The sequence below is a fragment of the Oncorhynchus tshawytscha genome, linkage group LG07 (assembly GCF_018296145.1).
Source record: "Oncorhynchus tshawytscha isolate Ot180627B linkage group LG07, Otsh_v2.0, whole genome shotgun sequence".
Taxonomy (NCBI): domain Eukaryota; kingdom Metazoa; phylum Chordata; class Actinopteri; order Salmoniformes; family Salmonidae; genus Oncorhynchus; species Oncorhynchus tshawytscha.
In genome coordinates, this window is record NC_056435.1 from 22,218,511 (window position 1) to 22,241,034 (window position 22,524).

At 41.7% G+C, this 22,524-nt stretch overlaps 1 protein-coding gene across 2 annotated transcripts; it reads left to right on the forward strand.

The window, feature by feature from the left end:
• Positions 1-13,277: 13,277 nt before the first annotated feature.
• On the forward strand, positions 13,278-21,783 carry LOC112255440 (transcription factor Sp7-like). Of its 2 annotated transcripts, none has more exons than XM_024428424.2 (2): positions 13,278-13,417; positions 19,566-21,783. In XM_024428424.2, the coding sequence occupies exons 1-2, from the start codon at positions 13,397-13,399 to the stop codon at positions 20,889-20,891; spliced, it is 1,347 nt and encodes a 448-aa protein (XP_024284192.1). In that variant the 5' UTR covers positions 13,278-13,396; the 3' UTR covers positions 20,892-21,783. The 2 variants fall into 2 exon arrangements, with proteins under 2 accessions (XP_024284192.1, XP_042180110.1); XM_042324176.1 differs by having other exon boundaries at positions 13,305-13,432.
• The last annotated feature ends 741 nt before the right edge of the window (positions 21,784-22,524 follow it).

Sequence of the window (22,524 nt, forward strand, 5' to 3'; positions counted from 1 at the left end):
AGACTGTAACCTACAAAGCTAGGAGACTGCTAACCTACAAAGCATTACATGGGCTTGCTCCTACCTATCTCTCTGATTTGGTCCTGCCGTACATACCTACACGTACGCAACGGTCACAAGACGCAGGCCTCCTAATTGTCCCTAGAATTTCTAAGCAAACAGCTGGAGGCAGGGCTTTCTCCTATAGAGCTCCATTTTTATGGAACGGTCTGCCTACCCATGTCAGAGACGCAAACTCGGTCTCAACCTTTAAGTCTTTACTGAAGACTCATCTCTTCAGTGGGTCATATGATTGAGTGTAGTCTGGCCCAGGAGTGGGAAGGTGAACGGAAAGGCTCTGGAGCAACGAACCGCCCTTGCTGTCTCTGCCTGGCCGGTTCCCCTCTTTCCACTGGGATTCTCTGCCTCTAACCCTATTACAGGGGCTGAGTCACTGGCTTGCTGGGGCTCTCTCATGCCGTCCCTGGAGGGGGTGCGTCACCTGAGTGGGTTGATTCACTGTTGTGGTCATCCTGTCTGGGTTGGCGCCCCCCTTGGCTTGTGCCGTGGCGGAGATCTTTGTGGGCTATACTCAGCCTTGTCTCAGGATGGTAAGTTGGTGGTTGAAGATATCCCTCTAGTGGTGTGGGGGCTGTGCTTTGGCAAAGTGGGTGGGGTTATATCCTTCCTGTTTGGCCCTGTCCGGGGTGTCCTCGGATGGGGCCACAGTGTCTCCTGACCCCTCCTGTCTCAGCCTCCAGTATTTATGCTGCAGTAGTTTATGTGTCGGGGGCTGGGGTCAGTTTGTTATATCTGGAGTACTTCTCCTGTCCTATTCGGTGTCCTGTGTGAATCTAAGTGTGCGTTCTCTAATTCTCTCCTTCTCTCTTTCTTTCTCTCTCTCGGAGGACCTGAGCCCTAGGACCATGCCCCAGGACTACCTGACATGATGACTCAGTTTCAACTGACCTGAGCCCTAGCCATGCCCCAGGACTACCTGACATGATGACTCCTTGCTGTCCCCAGTCCACCTGGCCATGCTGCTGCTCCAGTTTCAACTTCCACCTGACTGTGCTGCTGCTCCAGTTTCAACTGTTCTGCATTATTATTATTCGACCATGCTGGTCATTTATGAACATTTGAACATCTTGGCCATGTTCTGTTATAATCTCCACCCGGCACAGCCAGAAGAGGACTGGCCACCCCACATAGCCTGGTTCCTCTCTAGGTTTCTTCCTAGGTTTTGGCCTTTCTAGGGAGTTTTTCCTAGCCACCGTGCTTCTACACCTGCATTGCTTGCTGTTTGGGGTTTTAGGCTGGGTTTCTGTACAGCACTTTGAGATATCAGCTGATGTACGAAGGGCTATATAAATAAATTTGATTTGATTTGATTTGATTTGAGACCCATGAGGCGGCACACAATTGGCCCAGCGTCGTCCGGGTTAGGAGAGGGTTTGGTAGGCTGAGGAATGTAAAGGGAAATACATGAGAGAGATAGAGATGTAAAGGGAAATACATGAGAGAGATAGAGATATTCCATTGATTCCCATTTAGATTCCATCAGTTCAGTTGGAATCATAATGTGAATCAATTATGATTCCAACTGCTTTTCCTAATGTCATAATTACATCGGGGAGCCAATTCAAATGAGAGTTAAAGCCATTTGGTGCATGCAGCATGGAAGGTGCAGAAGCAAGGCCAAGCATACAGACAGACAGACTGGCATCACTTTTTAGTTAGTTTGGGAGTCAGGATAGATCACGAGTGGCATATTGAAAAATCCATAATCTACCCTTCGTAATCTACCCTTGATTCTCCTGCATTGCATACATATATGGGGCTTCAAGCATATGATAAAGACTAGATCTAACGTCCACTGCCAACTTTCCAAAAAGCAATAAGAAGAAGCATTAAGTTGCTCTGAATTTGGGTGGAACTTGACATTTTCTCATTTTATGGTTTAAATGATTACCAATAACTGTTCACATCAAACAGATATTTTCAATAGAAATCCAACTCTCTAATGATGTGTCCCGACCCCTCCCCAGTCCCCATTGCCTACCTACCCTAACCCTAAAAGCCAAACCTCAAAACAAAAGTTGAATATGAAACTGAAACAGCTTTCTGGAGAGCTGTTAAGTATTTAACACAGTGTCTAATTATAGCTGTGACTGACTGGGAACTTTAAATGAGAACACGTCAGAGATTTAAGATGACTAAGAACTTGTATAAATGTGCAGAAAGCAGACCATTGGGTCAACTTAGCAACACTTCCTCAGGTATAGAGGCTGTACCTAACCCTATCATTTCACTTTAATGTAAAATGCCTAGTATTAATGGACACAGAAAGGAAAAGGAAAACTAAGTTATGAGAAACACCGCTAAGAGGAGAATCCCTCAGTGTCAGGAGTTTGTTTGCCACGTATGATGGATATACTGTTTGTTTGTAGAGCACATATGAGTGAAATATATGCATGCAAATTCCCCTCACTTTTTCTCAAGCCTTTAGTTAGATTCCAGCTTGTTCTCTTTGTGTGGCATTATAATGTTATTTACGAGGTTCTTCAAATTATTTGTGCAATACTATGTGTCAAACTGTGACTAATGTTATGACACATAGCAAGTATTTCAAGCAAATCATAGGTAACTGTGTGTATGCTTTTGGGGTGTGTGTGTGTGTTCATATACATCCCAGTCTTTCTATGCACTGCTTCTGATTGAAGAAGAAAATAAAGAGTGAAGGTCAGTTGGAGAACAGGCTGCTAAACATAGTGGTGTGTTCATGTGAGGGCAAGACTCTTCAGACCATGCCTTGTAATTGAAAATAAGGACTCAAATTCTATGTTTATTTTTTACAACAATTTAAATATTCTGTCCTTTCTTTTTGAGAAACGAGACGTCCACATTGACGGTGGAAACATGACTAGCCTGTAGAAAACTATACTGAAAATAAGCCTTCTTTATTTATACATAAATGTATAGACTAATCAATTCAGCTATTGTAGCCTTCAGAATAAACACAGGGTTATATGTTTTAAATACAAAAAGTATACTGCACCTGTGTTCTTTCCACTTAAATCATGCCAGGTATAACAAGTTAATTCACTTTTTAGCGCATGGTCTAGTTTCCTGAATTTCCGCCTGTCTGACGTACCCAAAGTAAACTGCATGTTACTCAGGCCCAGAAGCTAGGATATGCAAATCATTTGTAGAATTGGATAGAAAACATGCTGTCGTTTCTAAAACTGTTAAAGTAATGTCTGTGAGTATAACAGAACTGATATGGCAGGCAAAAACCCAAGGAAAATGCATCCAGAATTTTGTTTTTTTCAGCTCCCAGCCACTTCAAATGTGAAGCTATTGAAAACGAAGTCTTCCGCCTCCCAGATTGCAGTTCCTATGGCTTCCACTAGATGTCAACAGTCTTTATACATGGTTTCAGGCTTGTTTTTTGAATAAACAACAAGGACTAGTAGTTTATCCAAGGGGAGCACTAATGCAAAAGTAGTCTCTTTGCGCGCATGCACGAGGGCGTGCTCTTCGTTATTTTCCTTTCCTATTGAACATACTAGTCTCCTTATTAAATATTATCGTTTATTTAGATATCAAACTACCTGAGGATTAATTAGAAATGTCGTTTGACTTGTTTGGACGAACTTTACCGGTAACTTTTGGGACTTCTTTGTCTGCATGTTGAACGGGTGGATTTCTGAACTCAATTACGCCTACTGAACAGACTTTTTGGGATATAAAGAAGGACTTTATCGAACAAAACCACCATTCATTGTCTAGCTAGGACCCTTGGGATTGCAAACAGAGCAAGATCTTCAAAGGTAAGTGATTTATTTTATCGCTATTTATGATTTTGTGATGCCTCTGCTGGTTTGAAAACATATGTTGATGTGGGGCACTGTCCTCAGATAATCGAATGCTATGCTTTCGCCAGTAAAGCCGAAAAGAAAAAAAAAGTAAAAGTAAAGTAAATCGGGCAACGCGGTTCGATTACCAAGATTCTAAGCTAAAGAGTCATGTATGACACTTGTATTTTCATGAATGCTTAATTTTACGATTTTGTATTTTGAATTTGGCGCGCTCCGATTTCACCGGATGTTGTCAAATTTGATACACTGTACCAGTCAAAATTTTGGACACACCTACTAATTTTCGAGGGTTTTTCTTTATTTTGACCATTTTCTACATAAAAAAATATATAGTATATATTTTAGCTTTATTTGACCTTTATTCTACATTGTAGACTATTAGTGAAGACATCAAAACTATGAAAAAACACAAATGGAATCATGTAAAAACAAAAAGTGGTAAACAAATTAAATTATATAGACTCTTCAAAGTAGCCACCCTTTGCCTTGATGGCAGCTTTGCACACTCTTGGCATTCTCTCAACCAGCTTCATGAGGAATGCATTTCCAACAGTCTTGAAGGAGTTCCCACATATGCTGAGCACTTGTTGGCTGCTTTTCCTTCACTCTGCAGTCCAATTAATCCCCCAAAAATCTAAATTGGGTTGAGGTTGGATGATTGTGGAGGCCAGGCCATCACTCTCCTTCTTGGTCAAATAGCCCTTACACAGCTTGGAGGCATGTTGTGGGTCATTGCCCTGTTGAAAACTAAATGACAGTCCCACTAAGCGCAAACCAGATGGGATGGCGTATCACTGCAAAATGCTGTGGTAGCCATGCTGGTTAAGTGTGCCTTGAATTCTAAATAAATCACTGACAGTGTCACCAGCAAAGCACCCCTACACCATCACACCTCCTCCTCCATGCTTCACGGTGGGAACCACACACATGCGGAGATCATCCGTTCACCTGCTTTGCGTCTCACAAAGACACTGCAGTTTTGTCATACAACGCAATGCCACAGATGTGAAGTTTTGAAAGAGCGTACATTTGGCATGCTGACTTCAGGTATGTCCATCAGAGCTGTTGCCAAAGAATAATGTACATTTTTCTCCCATATGCCGTCTCCAAAGTCGTTTTAGAGAATTTGGCAGTACGTGCAACAGGCCGCACAACCGCAGACCACGTGTATCACTCTAGCCCAGGACCTCAACATTTGGCTTCTTCACCATAGGAATCGTCTGAGACCAGCTACCCAGACAGCTGATGAAACTGTGGGTTTGCATAACCAAATAATTTTTTCACAAACTCAGAATCAATCTCAGGGAAACTCAACTTTGTGCTCTTCATCCTCACCAGGGTCTTGACTGCAGTTTAGCATTGTAACTGACTTTATTGGGCAAATGCTCACCTCCGATGGCCACTGGCATTGTCACACCCTGATCAGTTTCACCTGTCCTCATTATTGTTTCCAACCCCTCCAGGTGTCGCTTGTTTTCTCCAGTGTATTTATCCCTGTTTCCTGTCTCTCTGTGCCAGTTAGTCTTGTATGTTTCCAAGTCAACCAGCGGTTTCCCCGGTCTCCTGCTTCTTGTATTCTCCTTTTTCTAGTCCTCCTGGTTTTGACCCTTGCCTATTTCTGGACTTTTTACCAGCCTGCCTGACCATTCTGCCTGCCTTGACCTCGAGCCTGTCTGCCACTCTGTACCTCCTGGACTCTGATCTGGTTTGCACCTTTTTGCCTGTCCACGACTATTCTCTTGCCTATCCCCTTGGATTAATAAACCATCCATCTGCCTCCTGTGTCTGCATTTGGGTCTCGCCTTGTGCCTTGATAGGCACACTGGAGAAGTGTGCTCTTCACGGATGAATCCCGGTATCCCGGTATCAACTGTGATGATGATATGAAACCTAATGAATTGGGAGATATCCAATGTTCAGCAGTACAGCTTTTTGGAATGGGTGACAGGAGTGTATTACGTTTTCACTGACAAGTCCTTTATTATTTCCTATTATGTTGAATACCAATTATACTTTTGTAACATGGTGTTTTGCCCCTGGCCTGTGTTGTGGCTTAGCTCATTCAGTTTTTTAACCTCTGTCTTTGCTCTTGAGCATAATACTCTAGGCTAATGTAATTAGCCTACAGCTATTCCTTGCACAGGTGAATTGAGAAATGTTATTGTGCCTTCAGAAAGTACTCACACCACTTGACTTTTTCCACATTTTGTTGTGTTACAGCCTGAATTGAAAATGGATTAAATCACCTTTTTTTTGTTACTGGCCTATGTATAATTCCCCATAATTGCAAAGTGGAATTATTAATTAAAAATGAAAAGCTGAAATGTATTGAGTCTAAGTATTCAACCCTTTTGTTACGGCAAGCCTAAATAAATTCAGGAGTAAAAAAATGGAATAACAAATGGATTAACAAGTCACATAAGTTGCATGAACATGATTTTTGAATGACTACCGCATCTCTGTACCACACACATACAGAGGGAAAAAAGTATTTGATCCCCTGCTGATTTTGTACATTTGTCCACTGACAAAAATGATCAGTCTATAATTTTAATGGTAGGTTTATTTTAACAGTGAGTGACAGAATAACAAACAAAAAAATCCAGAAAAATGCATGTAAAAAATAAATTGATTTGCATTTTAATGAAGGAAATAAGTATTTGACCCCTCTGCAAAACATGACTTAGTACTTGGCAATCACAGAGGTCAGATGTTTCTTGTAGTTGGCCACCAGGGTTGCACACATCTCAGGAGGGATTTTGTCCCACTCCTCTTTGCAGATCTTCTCAAAGTCATTAAGGTTTCAAGGCTGATGTTTGGCAACTCGAACCTTCAGCTCCCTCCACAGATTTTATATGGGATTAAGGTCTGGAGTCTGGCTAGGCCACTCCAGGACCTTAATGTGCTTCTTCTGCAAATTATGGTGGAAAATAAGTATTTGGTCACCTACAAACAAGCAAAATTTCTGGCTCTCATAGACCTGTAACTTCTTCTTTAAGAGGCTCCTCTGTCCTCCACTCGTTACCTGTATTAATGGTGCCTGTTTGAACTTGTTAGCAGTATAAAAGACACCTGTCCACAACCTCGAACAGTCAACTCCAAACTCCACTATGGACAAGACCAAAGAGCTGTCAAAGGACACCAGAAACAAAATTGTAGACCTGCACCAGGCTGGGAAGACTGAATCTGCAATAGGTAAGCAGCTTGGTTTGAAGAAATCAACTGTGGGAGCAATTATTAGGAAATGGAAGACATACAAGACCACTGATAATCTCCCTCGGTCTGGGGCTCCATGTAAGATCTCACCCCGTGGGGTCAAAATGAACACAAGAACGGTGAGCAAAAATCCCAGAACCACACGGGGGGACCTAAGTGAATGACCTGCAACTTGAACTTGAAAACTTTTGGTTACTAGTCCAACGCTCTAACCACTAGGCTACCCTGCCGCCCCAAGCATGCCGCCCCTTGCATGGAGCCCCAGGCCGAGGGAGATTGACAGTTCTTTTGTGTTTCTTCCATTTGCGAAAAATCGCACCAACTGTTGTCACCTTCTCACCAAGCTGCTTGGTGATGGTCTTGTAGCCCATTCCAGCCTTGTGTAGGTCTACAATCTTGTCCCTGACATCCTTGGAAAGCTCTTTGGTCTTGGACATGGTGGAGAGTTTGGAATCTGATTGATTGATTGCTTCTGTGGACAGGTGTCTTTGAAACAGGCAACAAACTGAGATTAGGAGCACTCCCTTTAAGAGTGTGTTTCTAATCTCAGCTCGTTACCTGTATAAAAGACACCTGAGCCAGAAATCTTTTTGATTGAGAGGGGGTCAAATACTTATTTCCCTCATTAAAATGCAAATCAATTTATAACATTTTTGACATGTGTTTTTCTGGATTTTTTTGTTGTCATTCTGTCTCTCACTATTCAAATAAACCTACCATTAAAATTATAGACGGATCATTTCTTTGTCAGTGGACAAACGTACAAAATCAGCAGGGGATCAAATACTTTTTCCCCTCACTGTACAAGTATCTGTAAGGTCCCTTAGTCGAGCGGTGAATTTCAAACCGATTCAACCAAAAAGACCAGGGAGGTTTTCCACTGCCTCACACAAAGATTGTTAGATTGGTAAAAAAAACAGACATTGATTATTGATTATTATTAAGCATGGAGTTATTAATTACACTTTGGATGGTGTATCAATACAGCCAGTCACTACAAAGATACAGGCGTCCTTCCTAAGTCAGTTGCAGGGGAGGAAGGAAAACGGTCAGGGATTTCACATTGAGGCCAATGGTGACTGTGATAGGAGAAAACTGAGGATGGATAAACAACATTGTAGTTACTGCACAATACTAACCTAATTGACAGAGTGAAAAGAAAGATGCCTGTACATGATACAAATATTCCAAACATGCATCCTGTATGCCACAAGGCACAAATCCAATACAACCCTTCACTGAGTACTACTCTCCATATTTTCAAGCCTAGTGGTGGTTGCATCATGTTATGGACATGCTTGTAATTGTTAAGGACTGGGGAGTTTTTTAGGATACATTTATGGATTGGAGCTGAGCACAGGCAAAATCCTATAGGAAAACATGGTTCAGTCTGCTTTGCACCAGGCACTGGGAGATGAATTCAACTTTCAGCAGGACAATAACCTAAAACACAGTTGCTAAACAAGAAGACAGTGAATTTTTCTGAGTGTATTGACTCAGGGTTGTGAAAACTTATAGAAATTATATACTTCTGTATTTCCTGTTCAATATATTTGCTAAACTTTCTAAAAACATATTTTCCCTTTGTCATTATAGTGTATTGTGTGTGTGTAGACGGATGAGAGACAAATATATTCAATCCATTTTGAGTCCAGGCTGTAACACAACACAATGTGGAATAAGCCAAGGTGTCACGCCCTGACCATAGAGAGCTGTTTATTCTCTATGTTGGTTGGGGCGTGACAGTGACTAGGGTGGTTTATCTAGGTGAATTATATATTTATGTTGGCCTGGTATGGTTCCCAATCAGAGGCAGCTGTTTATCGTTTGACTCTGATTGGGGATCAGATTTAGGTATCCATTTCCCCATTGTGCTTTGTGGGATCTTGTCTAGGTATAGTTGCCTGCGAGCACTACTCTGAGCTTCACGTTTCGTTTGTTCGCTTTATTGTTGTTGTTCTTTAAGTTTCTCTTCCAAATAAAAGGATGGAAACATACCACGCTGCATCTTGGTCCTCTCCTTAGAATGATCGTGACACAAGGTATATGAATCAGAGTATGTGCTGGAGCGGAGCTTGCCCATTTTTACTGGAGAGTGGAGCGAGATTCCCAAAGGCTGGAGCGTCGGCCTTCTCGTCCGCTCTAATTTCGCTCCAGTGGCACTCACTTCACGAGCTCAGGGCATGCCCGCCACAGCATGCATTTGTAGTCTACTTGTGCTGCTATAGGCCTTTGCTTTAGCTACTGTCATGAAGTTCGCACAATATTTTCATTAAAAAAACAGATAAAACACATTTGCTAAATCAAGGTGACTTACAAAGATGTAGACCAAGAGCAAGAGAGGGAGTACAGTAATCTAGTCTCCACAACTAAATAATCATTGTGGAATCAGAAAAAACACATATCCCAAAAGCATGATGGTGTACTTACTATGTGCACATGCTAAAATAAAGGAAGGAGATGGGTAGAAAATTACGAGTGTCATTGTAGCAATGTATTTATAAACTAAAAATCAGATCTCTTAAATGTTTCGTTTATTTATAGTTATATCTATATAATAGGCCATAATCGGGTTGGCCGAATAGGCCTGACATATTCCCACTTTCCGTTTTGATTGGGATATTTTCCCTAAAAACCTATTGGCCTACCTATAAAAATTAAATTGTAAAAACTCTGAGGCATATTCTCCGCTGCTGGCCGGCTCTCTTAGGCACCATTGCAAGAGCCTGAAGCCACAGACTGGCCAAACTCATTGTTTCTAAAAATGTATCAAAGGCACTTATAAGTCATTTTTCGTTTAATTTGTATTTAATTCTAAGTAAGTCATAGCCTATATGCGCAATTTATAGACTATAATGATGTAATACAACAAAATGGTGTTTAAATGCTGAGCGCTTTATGTCCCTACCAGCCTATTGTGTCGCACTAGCAAATGCTTCACAATGTATTTATTTTAGACCTTGAAATCATTGAAATAATATAGCCCAAATAATTAATTTCCGTTCATTGTTAGGCTCCCTGTCTGGCTCCTGACATATTTAGTGTGTATATGCTTTTTAGTATGACATGGTATGACATATTTAGTATGACACATGTTCGCTTCTTTACAGTCACCTTATCATGTTTGTTCAAATACTTTTCATTCAAATCCATATGGTTTGGTTTCAATTCTTAAAAAACAATTGTTATGTCCAGGTCACAAATATAAATGTGTGTTGGTTAAAGTGTGATTTTAGTATAGAGCGAAATTGGAGCGAAAGGTTTTTATTCTTGTGAGCGCAGAGCGGATTGTAGGAATGCAGTAGAATGGAGCGCTGGAGCGGTGTGCAACGATTGCTCCATCAGCGATGAGCAGGCTTTGCAACCGCTGAACTCTGCTCACTTGCTCTGGTATGAATTCTTTCTGAAGGCACTTTTATATGGTGTCCGCATTGCACTTCTTTCTGATTTAAGTGATGCATGTTTTTTCTCATATTCATATTAATTCATTTTGAAAAAAATAATGCTTATGTTGACAAAGTGGTCATCTCGAATGAAACAATGACATTGCATTTTACCAACTGCACTGGTCAGAGATTGATAAAGACATGTTGGATTAAATATCTAGTGTAGAATTACAACCTGCAGCAATACAGCACGTGCACTGAGGAATGGAGGGAGCACAAGGGGGTTGAGTTAAAACACTTTTCTGATGGGTATAAAATACTATTAACCATAGGCAAAAATATATACAATCTTATTGTATATATTTGTGGGTTTGGGGTCCCCTGGAGGTCGGGGGGCCCCAGATAGCATATGGACACTTCATAATCAATGGCAAAACGTGTAGATTTGCAGGAAATTTGCTTAAAAACTGCAAAAACAATACTCAATGACACAATTTGTAGAATAGCATTATAAAACAGCACATTTTTCTCTCTGCCTATTGCAAAAAAAATGTGAAATGCAGAAAGTTAGCAGTTTTCCTACAAAATATTGTAAAAAAAAAAATGTTGGTGGGTTTGGGGGACGATAGTCCAGCTCTGTTCCTCCACTCTGACGTTCTGTATATGGAGAGAGGCGGTTAGCCAGATGAATACACCACTGGCACTGACCCGGCACCCCTGGCAGGCTAAAACGAAGGAACCAAAACAGTACCACGTACAACGTCGTCTTTACTTCTGTCAATGACAAGTGTCAGTTCTTGTCCATGGTATGTTTACACTCAATTACTATATTTAAAAAAAGTGGACTGGCCATAAGGTAGGCAAACTCCAACTATAATACAAATCAGTCTTCATATTTTGTCTTCTTAATATTTGCCTTTAAATACTTTAATTTATGATGGTGATGACTTATTCTTCCACCTATCCTTCCACTTATACTGTGTTTTCTAAATACGACTCAAATACCCCTCAAGAGAGGCATAATAAGTAGTCAAACTATTTATATCAGGTGAGGACCCTGGACACACTGTCTCCTGTTCATCCACCCAATAACTACACAATTTCTCGCTTGCTAGAAACAATTTAAGTTACTTTCCTCAGCTTTATGCACTCTTGGTGATTGGCCTACATTTCAAATGCAAATGTGATAATCTGAAAACATATTCTCATTCTTCTATAGCCTACATAATTCTGTCGCTATCATTATTTGACATTCAAGTATGATTAGAAATCGAAGTTAGACCTCAGATCAAGCGTTAACCGGCGATAGCAGACAACCACACAGAGGATGTCTGGGTAGTGTTGGATGTGGAACTGCATTGGAGCCTTCAAATCGGTGAGCAGCTGCTCTTGCGATCATAGTCATGAAGACACACCCGCCCCACTCCTGTTATAAGTTCAGAACGATAAAATGTACGCTATATAGAAATATTTATGCTCCATTTGAAAAAATGAGGATTTTTTTTATCCCATCCTAATCGAGGTGCAGAACTTGTGAACAAGGCTGCATGGGATTTCTCTTAATTAATGCAACGCAGTGCAGCCAACAATGTCCTCTTTAATGACATGGAGCGGCTTGTGGATTTGACAGCTAGCTATAACGCAGTTCCACTTCCGACACCCAACCACTATGCAGATGTCGGCTAAAGCGGATGTGATTTAATAGAGCCACTAATAAAGGAAGACAGGTGGTGGAAATGATGCTCTATAAAATATACGTTTCAAGAAATACACAGGGTTTGTATGAGGTAGTCTGCTAATCACAGCTATTTGCAAAATAAAATCATGGAGAAATAATGTTGTAACAGATCTGAAGATGGATTTAAGTAGGCCTACAGCTGTGTTGGAGTATAGTAAATATTTCCACATGTAGGACTATCTATTAAAATCGTCAGAGATTTTCTTTCTGGAGATTTAGGCCTAAACGAGGAAACAAACTCTTGTTCTTACTCCAACCATTAGCTTAAAGCCGTGTTCGGAATGTATTTTATTTGATGGCAGTATTTTTTGTTGTTGTTGTAATTTCGAGCAGTTGAATCCTTTCAATCATTAGAGATCATACCTACAAAAGTATTTTAAAAGTATTTAGAAAGCGCGTTAAAAACTCAACAATAAAACCTGTGAAGCAAACCGCATACCCGACCGGCTTAATTCACAACAATACCGAAAGCAAGCAACTTTACTGCTACTAATAACATTATTATTATTATTGACCATAGTAGCCTAGACCCAATGGTATTAATAACTGTAAGGGGTAGTTGAAGTAGGGGCAGTTGAAGTAGTGGGCGTTTTACTATTATGGTATTATTTTGCTATATTTGAAGATTCGGCCTATTTGGAGACCATAACGCATGCTTTTGCCAGTAAACATATGTTCTATCAATGCATCATTAGCGCCAAAGATGTTCAGCATTATTTGACTTAATATTAGCAGGTAGGCTATAAATAGGCTACCTATATAATGTCGACGCTGACAGAATGCATGCGTTACTATATTGTGATCCTGAATGAGCATGGTGGTGGCTTTGATGCAAGCAGGGTGTAAATTACCTGACAATTGAAGTCTTTATCTATTCTTTCATAATAGCCCCCGTAATAGCCAACCACCCATTTATTTCCCCAAGATTCATCTGGATATGTCAATCTGAATTTTGGGAGGTGGGATGTCTTCTGTTCTCCTCCAATGCCCTCCCTTTCGCTTCCCTCTCTCCTTTATTGCCTCTCAGCGAATCTTCAAAGATCGCGGACCCTATAATTAAGGGGCGGGCTCTCTCTTTTCCAAAGAGGTTTGTGCGCTCGTGCCGGAGTTCTCCCAAACTGTCCTGGGACCACGAGCAGAGAAGAGAACAGTCTATCCAACTTCCCTCTCGACTCTTTGGACTTTGTTTCTCAGGGATGGCTGCATCTATCCTGGAGGTATGGAATATACTTGTATGTGTTTTTGAATGAACTTTTAAGCTGTTTTACAGTTAGGGCGCCAATTGCTGCTGTATTTTTCACGAACTGAGTGTCGTGGTCAACTTAATGCGCACTGGTAGGCTACTATATCGGTCTGTTCAGTGCGCTCCTTGAACGATCAGTCATGTCGTTAGGGTATGTTCTTGAGGTAATGGAGAAACGAGAAAGAACGTTGCACTGTTGACATTCGACAAATAGGCTTTTATAAGACAATATTAGATTGTGAAAACCTATAGGATATGGCCTAAATGTAATGGTTGGCTCTCCAACTGTCAGAATTGGTGTGCGTAACTGCATTCTCTGACAAAAATTCTGTCAAAAGCAGGGACTTTATTTTGAAGGTCATCAACAGCATTAAAGTGTAGGTAATATAATTACCATTTGGAATGCTTATAAATGTCAGTCATAGGCCAATGCTGTAATATTTAGGCTTAGCCTATCAAAACTGAAAATGTGACCGTTAGGCAAGTTGGATGATATAGCAGACCTAGGAAAACACGGCCAACATGAAGCTCTTATATGACCGAAGATTCTTGCTGAAAAGGTCAGTTTGGTTAGGCCTACTGCTTAGACGACAGCTTGGAGCCCACATGTTTGGCAAATCAGTCAACAACAAAATCAACAAGAAACGCTACATTATGTTACACGCTACGTAATCTCTCTCCAACCCTTCCCAAAAGATTCCACTGCAATTAAAGTATTAGCCTACACCTCTGCCTGTCATCAAAACTAAAGCAGGGGACATACAAGCTAAGCCTCAACGGGGAGGGGATTGAAAATTGATTGACAGCAATTAACCTGGAAACGGGAGCTAAGGCAACAGGATACGCCAAATCGACAGCAGGCGCTTATTAGGGAGACGGGTAAAATCCACCCTCAACAGCCATGCGGCGCCACTGGGGACTTTGTTGCTTCTGTGAGGAGACTAGAGACCTAAATGGTCTTAAGTTTAATAACTTGAATCTGCCCAATAATCGAGTAGGCTATAGGGTACTAGGGGGTAACTAGCCTCCACTAAGAAGAATGTCATTAATTGTTGTTTTTAGAAAAGGGGTGTTATTAAAGTATGGTGGTTATTGCAGAAAATTAATCCATTTTATTTAGAAATTATTTTTCAGGATCAGTGGTTCCCCCACGGGACGGTTGAGCTAACGTAGGCTAATGCAATTAGCATGAGGTTGTAAGTATAACAATAACATTTCCCAGGACATAGACATATCTGATATTGGCAGAAATAATACATTCTTGTTAATCTAACTGCACAGTACAATTTACAGTAGTTATTACAGTGAAATAATACCATAGTATTGTTTGAGGAGAGTGCACAGTTATAAACTTGAAAAGTTATTAATAAACCAATTAGGCACATTTGGGCAGTCTTGATACAAAATGTTGAACAGAAATGCAACTATACTTGTTATATACTCTATACTCTAGATTCTATACTTGTTTTGAATTCCTAAAAAAAAATTAAAAAAATAATCTCCTCCTGGAGCTTCGGCCTCAGGGACAACTCCGATAGAACTGCTGCAGCTGTTGGCTGTTGGTTTAACCAAAAACAAACAAACAAACAAACAAACAAACAAACAACAAACAAACAAGAACACATGAGGATTGGTACAATAAACACTTCTAATCACTATATAGAAATGTATATTCCCTAAAATGAGTGCTGACTTTATTTTTTGTAAAGGCTGCAGGGTAGAGGTTGTGGCAGAGGTAGATGTGGTGGAGGTAGAGATTTTGGTGTTAGAGCTGGTGGAGATGGAGGTACTGTAGAGCTAGTGATGGCAGCGGTAGAGGTGGCAGGGGTGGCGGTAGAGCACTGTGGTTGAATGGAGACTATGCATTCAAAATAAACAACAAAAACAATACATCGGTGTCAGTACAATAAACACTTTATACCACGTCCATGCTGCTTCTGCTATTTTTAATTAATTTAGATTACTTTTTCTTACCGGCAATGGGCTGCTCTATAACTGCTCATATCAGGCTGCTCTATAACCTACGTGGCCAAGAAGTCTGCCTCTGTAAAGATGTCCTTTTCAAAGGTCACAGCCCACTGGCCCGGAAGCCTCTACTCCTCTCTCCACACTGGCCACCTTGTTATAGGCCTTTGCGAAGAGGCCAGCCATTTGGTATATACCTATCTTTTTCCCAGGAAGCGTCGTCATCGACTGATCTCCTGCCCTGGTGTAAAAGGCCTTCAGACCCTTGAAGAAGGTACAGTCTAACGGCTGCATCTTCTGGCTGCAGTGTGGTGGTATAGTGATGGCAGGGGGGTGGCAGAGTGATGCAGTGGGGTGGCAGAATAACTCCCTGGCCTCTTGCTGGCAAGAAAGCCTCCAGGGTCTTATGGGAGTGGTGCCCATCGATGATAAGGATGTGGGGTTCCTCAGGGGTGCAACCAACACTGTGGGCAAAGTGGTAGAGCCAGTTGTCAAAGATGGTACTGTCGACACAGCCTGAGTCACTTACCCTTCCCACGGACCCTGGAGGTGCTCTAACCAGCAGCTGTTCATTCATCTTCTTCCGGTGGAAGAGGGGCGGGTACGTACTGCTCCGCTACACTGATAGCACAAATTACTGTGAAGCCCCTCTCTGTGCTGGTCATCCGTGCAACCTATTTTGCTCCCTTGTTACCACCACAGGCAACAGTTTCTGGACATTTTGTATTCCAGTCTCATCTATTTTCCAAATCTTTGTTGGCCTGACGTCCCTGATGCTGTTTAAAACGTCCTTGTAGGCCATCAAAAACTGGTGAACCTTATGTTTATTTAAGCCCACGGCCCTCGCAAGACTGGTTGCTTAAAGTATTCACACCCCTTGACGTTTTCAACATTTTGTTGTGTTACAGCCTGAATTTAAAATTGATTCAATTGAGTTGTTTTTGGTCACTGGCCTACACATAGTACCTCATGTCAAAGTAATTAAAAATTAAACATGTAAGCTGAAATGTCTGAAGTCAATAAGTATTCAGCACCTTTGTTATGCCAATCCTTCATAAATTCAGGAGTAAAAATTAGCTTATCAAGTCCCTTATCAATATCCCTTTGAGCATGGTGAAATTATGAATGACACTTTGTCAAAAGACATCAGCCAAGATCTCAGAAAAAATATTGTTGACCTCCACAAGTCTGATTCATCCTTGGGAGCAATTTCCAAATGCCTGAAGGTACCACGTTCATCTGTACAAACAATAGTATGCAAGTATAAACACCATAGGACCACGCAGCCATCATACCGCTCAGGAAGGAGACGCGTTCTGTCTCGTAGAGATTAATATACTTTGGTGCGAAAAGTGCAAATCAATCCCAGAACAACAGCAAAGGACCTTGTGAAGATGCTGAAGGAAACAGGTACAAAAGTATCTATATCCACAGTAAACGAGTCCTATATCGACATAACCTGAAAGGCCGCTCAGCAAGGAAGAAGCCACTGCTCCAAAACCACCATAAAAAATGCCAGACTACGGTTTGCAAGAGGACATGGGGACGAAGATAATACTTTTTGGAGAAATGTCCTCTGGTCTGATGAAACAAAAATAGAACTGTTTGGCTTTAATGACCATCGTTATGTTTGGAGGAAAAAGGGGGAGGCTTGCAAGCCGAAGAACACCATACCAACCATGAAGCACGTTGGTGGCAGTATCATGTTGTGGGGGTGCTTGCTGCAGGAGGAACTGGTGCCCTTCACAAAATAGATGGCTTCATGAGGCAGGAAAATTACGTGGTTATATTGAAGCAACATCTCGAGACATCAAGTGAGGAAGTTAAAGCTTGGTCGCAAATGGGTCTTCCAAATGGACAATGACCCCAAGCATACTTCCAAATTTGTGGCAAAATGGCTTAAGGACACCAAAGTCAAGGTATTGGAGAGGCCATCACAAAGCCCTGAACTAATTCCTAAATAAAATTTGTGGGCAGAACTGAAAAAGCGTGCGTGAGCAAGGAGGCCTATAAAACCTGACTCAGTCACAACAGCTCTGTCAGGAGGAATGGGCCAAAATTCGCCCAACTTAATTGTGGGAAGCATGTGCAAGGCTACCTGAAACATTTGACCCAAGTTAAACAATTTAAGGGCAACGGTACCAAATACTAATTGAGTGTATGTAAACTTCTGACCCACTGGGAATGTGATGAAATAAATAAAAGCTGAAATAAATCAGTCTCTCTACTGTTATTCTGACATTTCACATTTTTAAAATAAAGTTTTGATCATAACTGACTTTAGACAGGGCATTTGTACTAGGATTAAATGTCAGGAATTGTGATAAATTGAGTTAAATGTATTTGGTTATTAAGGTGTACGTAAACTTCAACTGTATATTTTGGTGGGGCTAACAAAAAATAATAATTCTGCATGCCAGCAAAGCCACAACACAACACTAAACAATATACTGTATTAATTGCACTATAATGGTGACAAACAGTGCCCACAAACTGTTAGGGACTATACCTTACAACTGCTACACCTGGCTATCAGCGGAGTCTTGTCTGGCAGCGAAACAGTTCATTCAGCCTCATTTACTGCCTTTAAAAAAATATATAACTTATATGGCTAACTTGCTTAAACAGATGTGGTTTCTACTGACAATTGAGATGTACAAACTATGGCATAAGGGGATGACGAGCGGATGAGAGGCAGTCCTCTCATGTTGATCTCAATGTTTATGTCCAATGGCCGATGAGCACCGATATCTTTTATCTATAATTTCTCTGAATGTTCTTAAACGATTACAAGCATACCTATAACATGATGCAGCCTCCACTATGCTTGAAAATATGGAGAATGGTATTCAGTAATGGGTTGTAATGGATTTGCCCTAGACATAACACTTTGTATTTAGGACAAAAAGTTAATTATTTTACCAAATGTTCTGCAGCACTACTTTACTGTTTTGTTGTAAACGGGATGAACATTTTAGAATATTTTTTTTCTTCTGTACAGGCTTCCTTCTTTTTCACTGTAAATTAGGTTAGTATTGTGGACAGTGCGACCTGAAATAACATGCAAAACAGGTCCCAAATATTTTGGGGGGGCATTAATACGTGTCACATATCAGTTTGCAAAAAACTATGTAAATACAATCATCATCATTGAGTTATTAAAGCCTCATACAAACTTAGTCTCTTTTTTGAGTAAGGCAGCTCCAAATTTCAGCCTAGCTCAGTGCTTTCTGTGGTGGGGTAGCCAGCGGAAAAATACAGAGTGTAGGGGTTGGTAACGTTCTCTAGTTATTAGAGAATATTAGTCTAGCGCCGTGATTGGCTCAGTGTTCTGCCACTCATGGGGACACAACATCACTGCAAAATTGAAGGGTGGAGTTCGAAAATTCAAGCCCCTTGGGTGCTGCCATAGAGTTACATTAGACGTGCCCATCCAGGAAGGTTTCAGGTCATTGGCCACAATTATATCAAATCACATCATATCTACAGTAGCTTTGATTGGACTGATGATGTCAACATCATACTTTCAACATCTTAGCTAGCAAGCTAGCATTCATCATCATGAATCAAGTTGACAATCTACTGGCAAATTGAAAATTTAATGCAAGACATGAAAATGGCTGTCTAGCAGTTACAAACAACCAATTTGACAGAGCTTGAAGACTTTTGAAAAGAATGATGGGAAAATGTTGCACAATCGATGATGTCAAAGCTTGAAAATTAGTTGATTATTTGAATCAGCTGTGTTTTTCTAGGGCAAAAAACAAAACGTGCACCCCTTGGGGTTCCGAGGACCGAGTTTGGGAAACCCTGGGTTTTGGGTTAGGGTTAAGAGTTAAGGTTAGGGTTAGAGGAAGGATTAGCTAGCATGCTAAGTTGTTGCAAAGTATCAAAAAAATCGTATTTAAAATTCACATTCTAATCACATTTAATTCCTATTTTCCACTTTCTTTCATTCTTCAGTCACTTTGCCAAAACAAGCAGCCTTATTATATCAAGACAGTCATTTAATTTAAATTCAGCTGAAAAACGAATGAGAGGGGAAAGCAGAAAAAACAGCCTGCCATACTGTTTTGATTAGTGTTGACACTGACAGAAGCAATAGTAGTAGCAGCCATTTCCTGTGTCTAATCCCTCCTGTCTCCTCATCTCTCTAGGAGGAAGCTCGTTATGGCTCCAGTTCTTTTGCTATGCTAACCGCCACCTGCAACAAGTTTGGAAGCCCTGTGAGGGACTCAGCCACACCTGGAAAGACCGGCACCGACAGCACCGTTCCAGGCAAGAAGCAGTATAGCATGACCGTAGACCTCCAGAAGAACGGCAGGGGAGGGGAGAGCATTGAGAACTCCTATACTGGGTTGTTCAGCTCCGGAGGGAGGCTACTCGCACCCACCGCGAGTCCACCACCGTCTTCTGGGGGGTACACGTCTGAGTACAACCCATTCTCCCACTCCTTCCAGACCTCTATGTCCCAGGAGCAGTCCTTGCTGGTGTCCAAGGCCCACGGCACAGCCGACTGTCTGACCAGCGTCTACACCTCCCTGGACATGACCCACCCTTACGGCTCCTGGTACAAGGCTGGCATCCACCCCGGCATCACCGCTGCCCCCTCCAATGCCACATCCTCCTGGTGGGAAGTCCACCCCAACACCAACTGGTTAAGTGCTGCCCAGCCCCAGACGGACAGCCTCCAGGGCTCCCTCCAGCCCATCCCTCCCCAAGCTTCCCTCAGCCCCCAGCTGCCCAGCTATGCCTCTGACTTCACCTCCATCAATGCAGCTCAGTACCCCTCAGTGAGCCTGGGCTCCTCATCACACCTCCTCCAGTCCTCCCAGCACATGCTGCCTCAGGACATGTACAAGCCCAAGCAGGTGTCCGGCGGGGGGCTGATGGAGAATCAGATGGGCCTGAAGCCTGCAGCTGGATCACGAGGGTATGGAGGAACCACCACTGGCAGGTCCACCTGTGACTGTCCCAACTGCCAGGAGTTGGAGCGTCTGGGGGCCTCAGCTGCATCCCTGAGGAAGAAGCCTGTCCATAGCTGCCACATCCCAGGGTGTGGGAAAGTCTATGGGAAGGCCTCGCATCTCAAGGCCCACCTCCGCTGGCACACTGGAGAGAGACCCTTCGTCTGCAACTGGCTGTTCTGTGGGAAGCGATTCACACGCTCCGACGAACTGGAGAGGCATGTCCGCACGCACACGCGGGAGAAGAAGTTCACCTGCCTGCTGTGTAACAAGAGATTCACCCGCAGTGACCACCTCAGCAAGCACCAGAAGACGCACGCAGAGTCTGCCCTGCAGCAGGGAAAGACCGGGGAGGGAGAGACCCAGGACACCAGGAATGAGGAGATGGCAGACCCCAATAAACCCAACACGGCCATGCAGAATAATGGAGGAGTCCCTGGTGACCCTACTAACAAAGGAGAGAAAACTGGTTCAGGCAATGGGGTGGAAATGAGCAGTGGACTGCTGGAGATCTAACTTCATTCTATATGTTGTCTTGTAGGGTTAGTTGTTGCACCATTGTTGTGCTGCAAAGTTAACTATGTAGCTAAAAACAAACATCATTCTTTTGTATTAGTACATGCTTCCCACACTCTGACATTGTTTGTCAAAGGATGCATTTGACATTGATCAAGATAACCGGACAGGCAGGTTGAAAATACACATTCTGTGGACCACACACACACATGTACACACAGCCACCACACACAACATTTCTTCATTTTCTGCAAGAGCAGAGGTAAAATTACTAGGAAGCCAAAGAAGAAAATAAGTGTAGATAGCATGAGGGAGTTTATGGGGTATTGCTTACTCCATAAAGTTTCATTTTGTACTTTATTACTTCAGTAAGAAACAGACAAGTAGTGGTTTAATCTGATACTGCATACATTTTGTTTTTGGGTTTGCAAATGTGTGTATGTATGCTTCCTCTGATGTATTATTTAATTTTCTATTTACACAAATAATCTAATTTATGTCTTATATTATAAGACTTAAAGATGATCTTGCATTGTGCAGACTGCGTATTATTGCCTAATAAATGGCAAGTTAAAGCTGGCCATTGATGATAATTTAGTAATTAAGATTTTTGTTGTTTCTTTTATTTATTGATTATAACTAAGATGCTGTTGTTGGTGCTGTAGTGTTTGAAGGCTTAGTTGTTTCTGAAAACTACTATTTCTACATAACCTTTCTATTGTGAAGTCTGCACACCTGCCACGTTGATAGTTGATGAAAGCCTTTAGTGGCTTGGCTGATTCTAGAGCAGTGTTATTTTTCTGCCCTTCTCTGTATTGTTGATTAACCTCTTTACAACTAACTGTAATGAAAATGACACTTGCAACAACAATATTAAAACACTTAAGTTAGATAGTGATCAGATGGTATATTTTCATATCCTACATTTATCACACTAATGCATGATGGATATTTTGGATAATAAACTCTGGATATCTCTTTCATCTTTCCATCCCTCTGTCCTCTAAATCCCTCTTTCTATTGCCATAATCTTACTGCATGTATTCCCCTCCACCTTGATCTTCTTGCCTCCACCTCTTAACCAAAATACCTTCATTATCTTCTTGCAGGCGCCACAAACAAAGCGGTCAACTGAGATTTACTCTCTGGTCGACACAATAACCCCTTTGACAGCGCCACTGTAGTTACACCACTATAGTTACCACGGAGACAATCAGGTCTCTCTTCAGCCTCACAGAGTCAATTAGACCTAGCAATGGTCCAGTTAAGTGAGGGAAGGAGGGAGGGAATGGGAGGAAGAAGGGAGATGGAGGGGGAAAGTAATTGCATGGTTTATTGAAGGAGGTGTCTAAACAAAAGGCTAAAATTAAAGTTAGAGAGAGATAAAGGACAAAAAACATGAGGATGTGGACTGGAGGGAATAGTTTCTGCATAGGAGACGACCTACCTGAAGGTATGGATTACTGAGGTTAAGTTAAAATTAAGTGATTGTCAAGAGAGGTGTTGAGGGAGAAGACCGAGGAACATGGACATCAGTGTTGTCAATAACAAGGTACTAAATACATTTTCTTTTGAAAGGAAAGGAAGAGTAATGTGGTTGGTGGATGGAAGGCAGCACAATGCAGTTTATGGG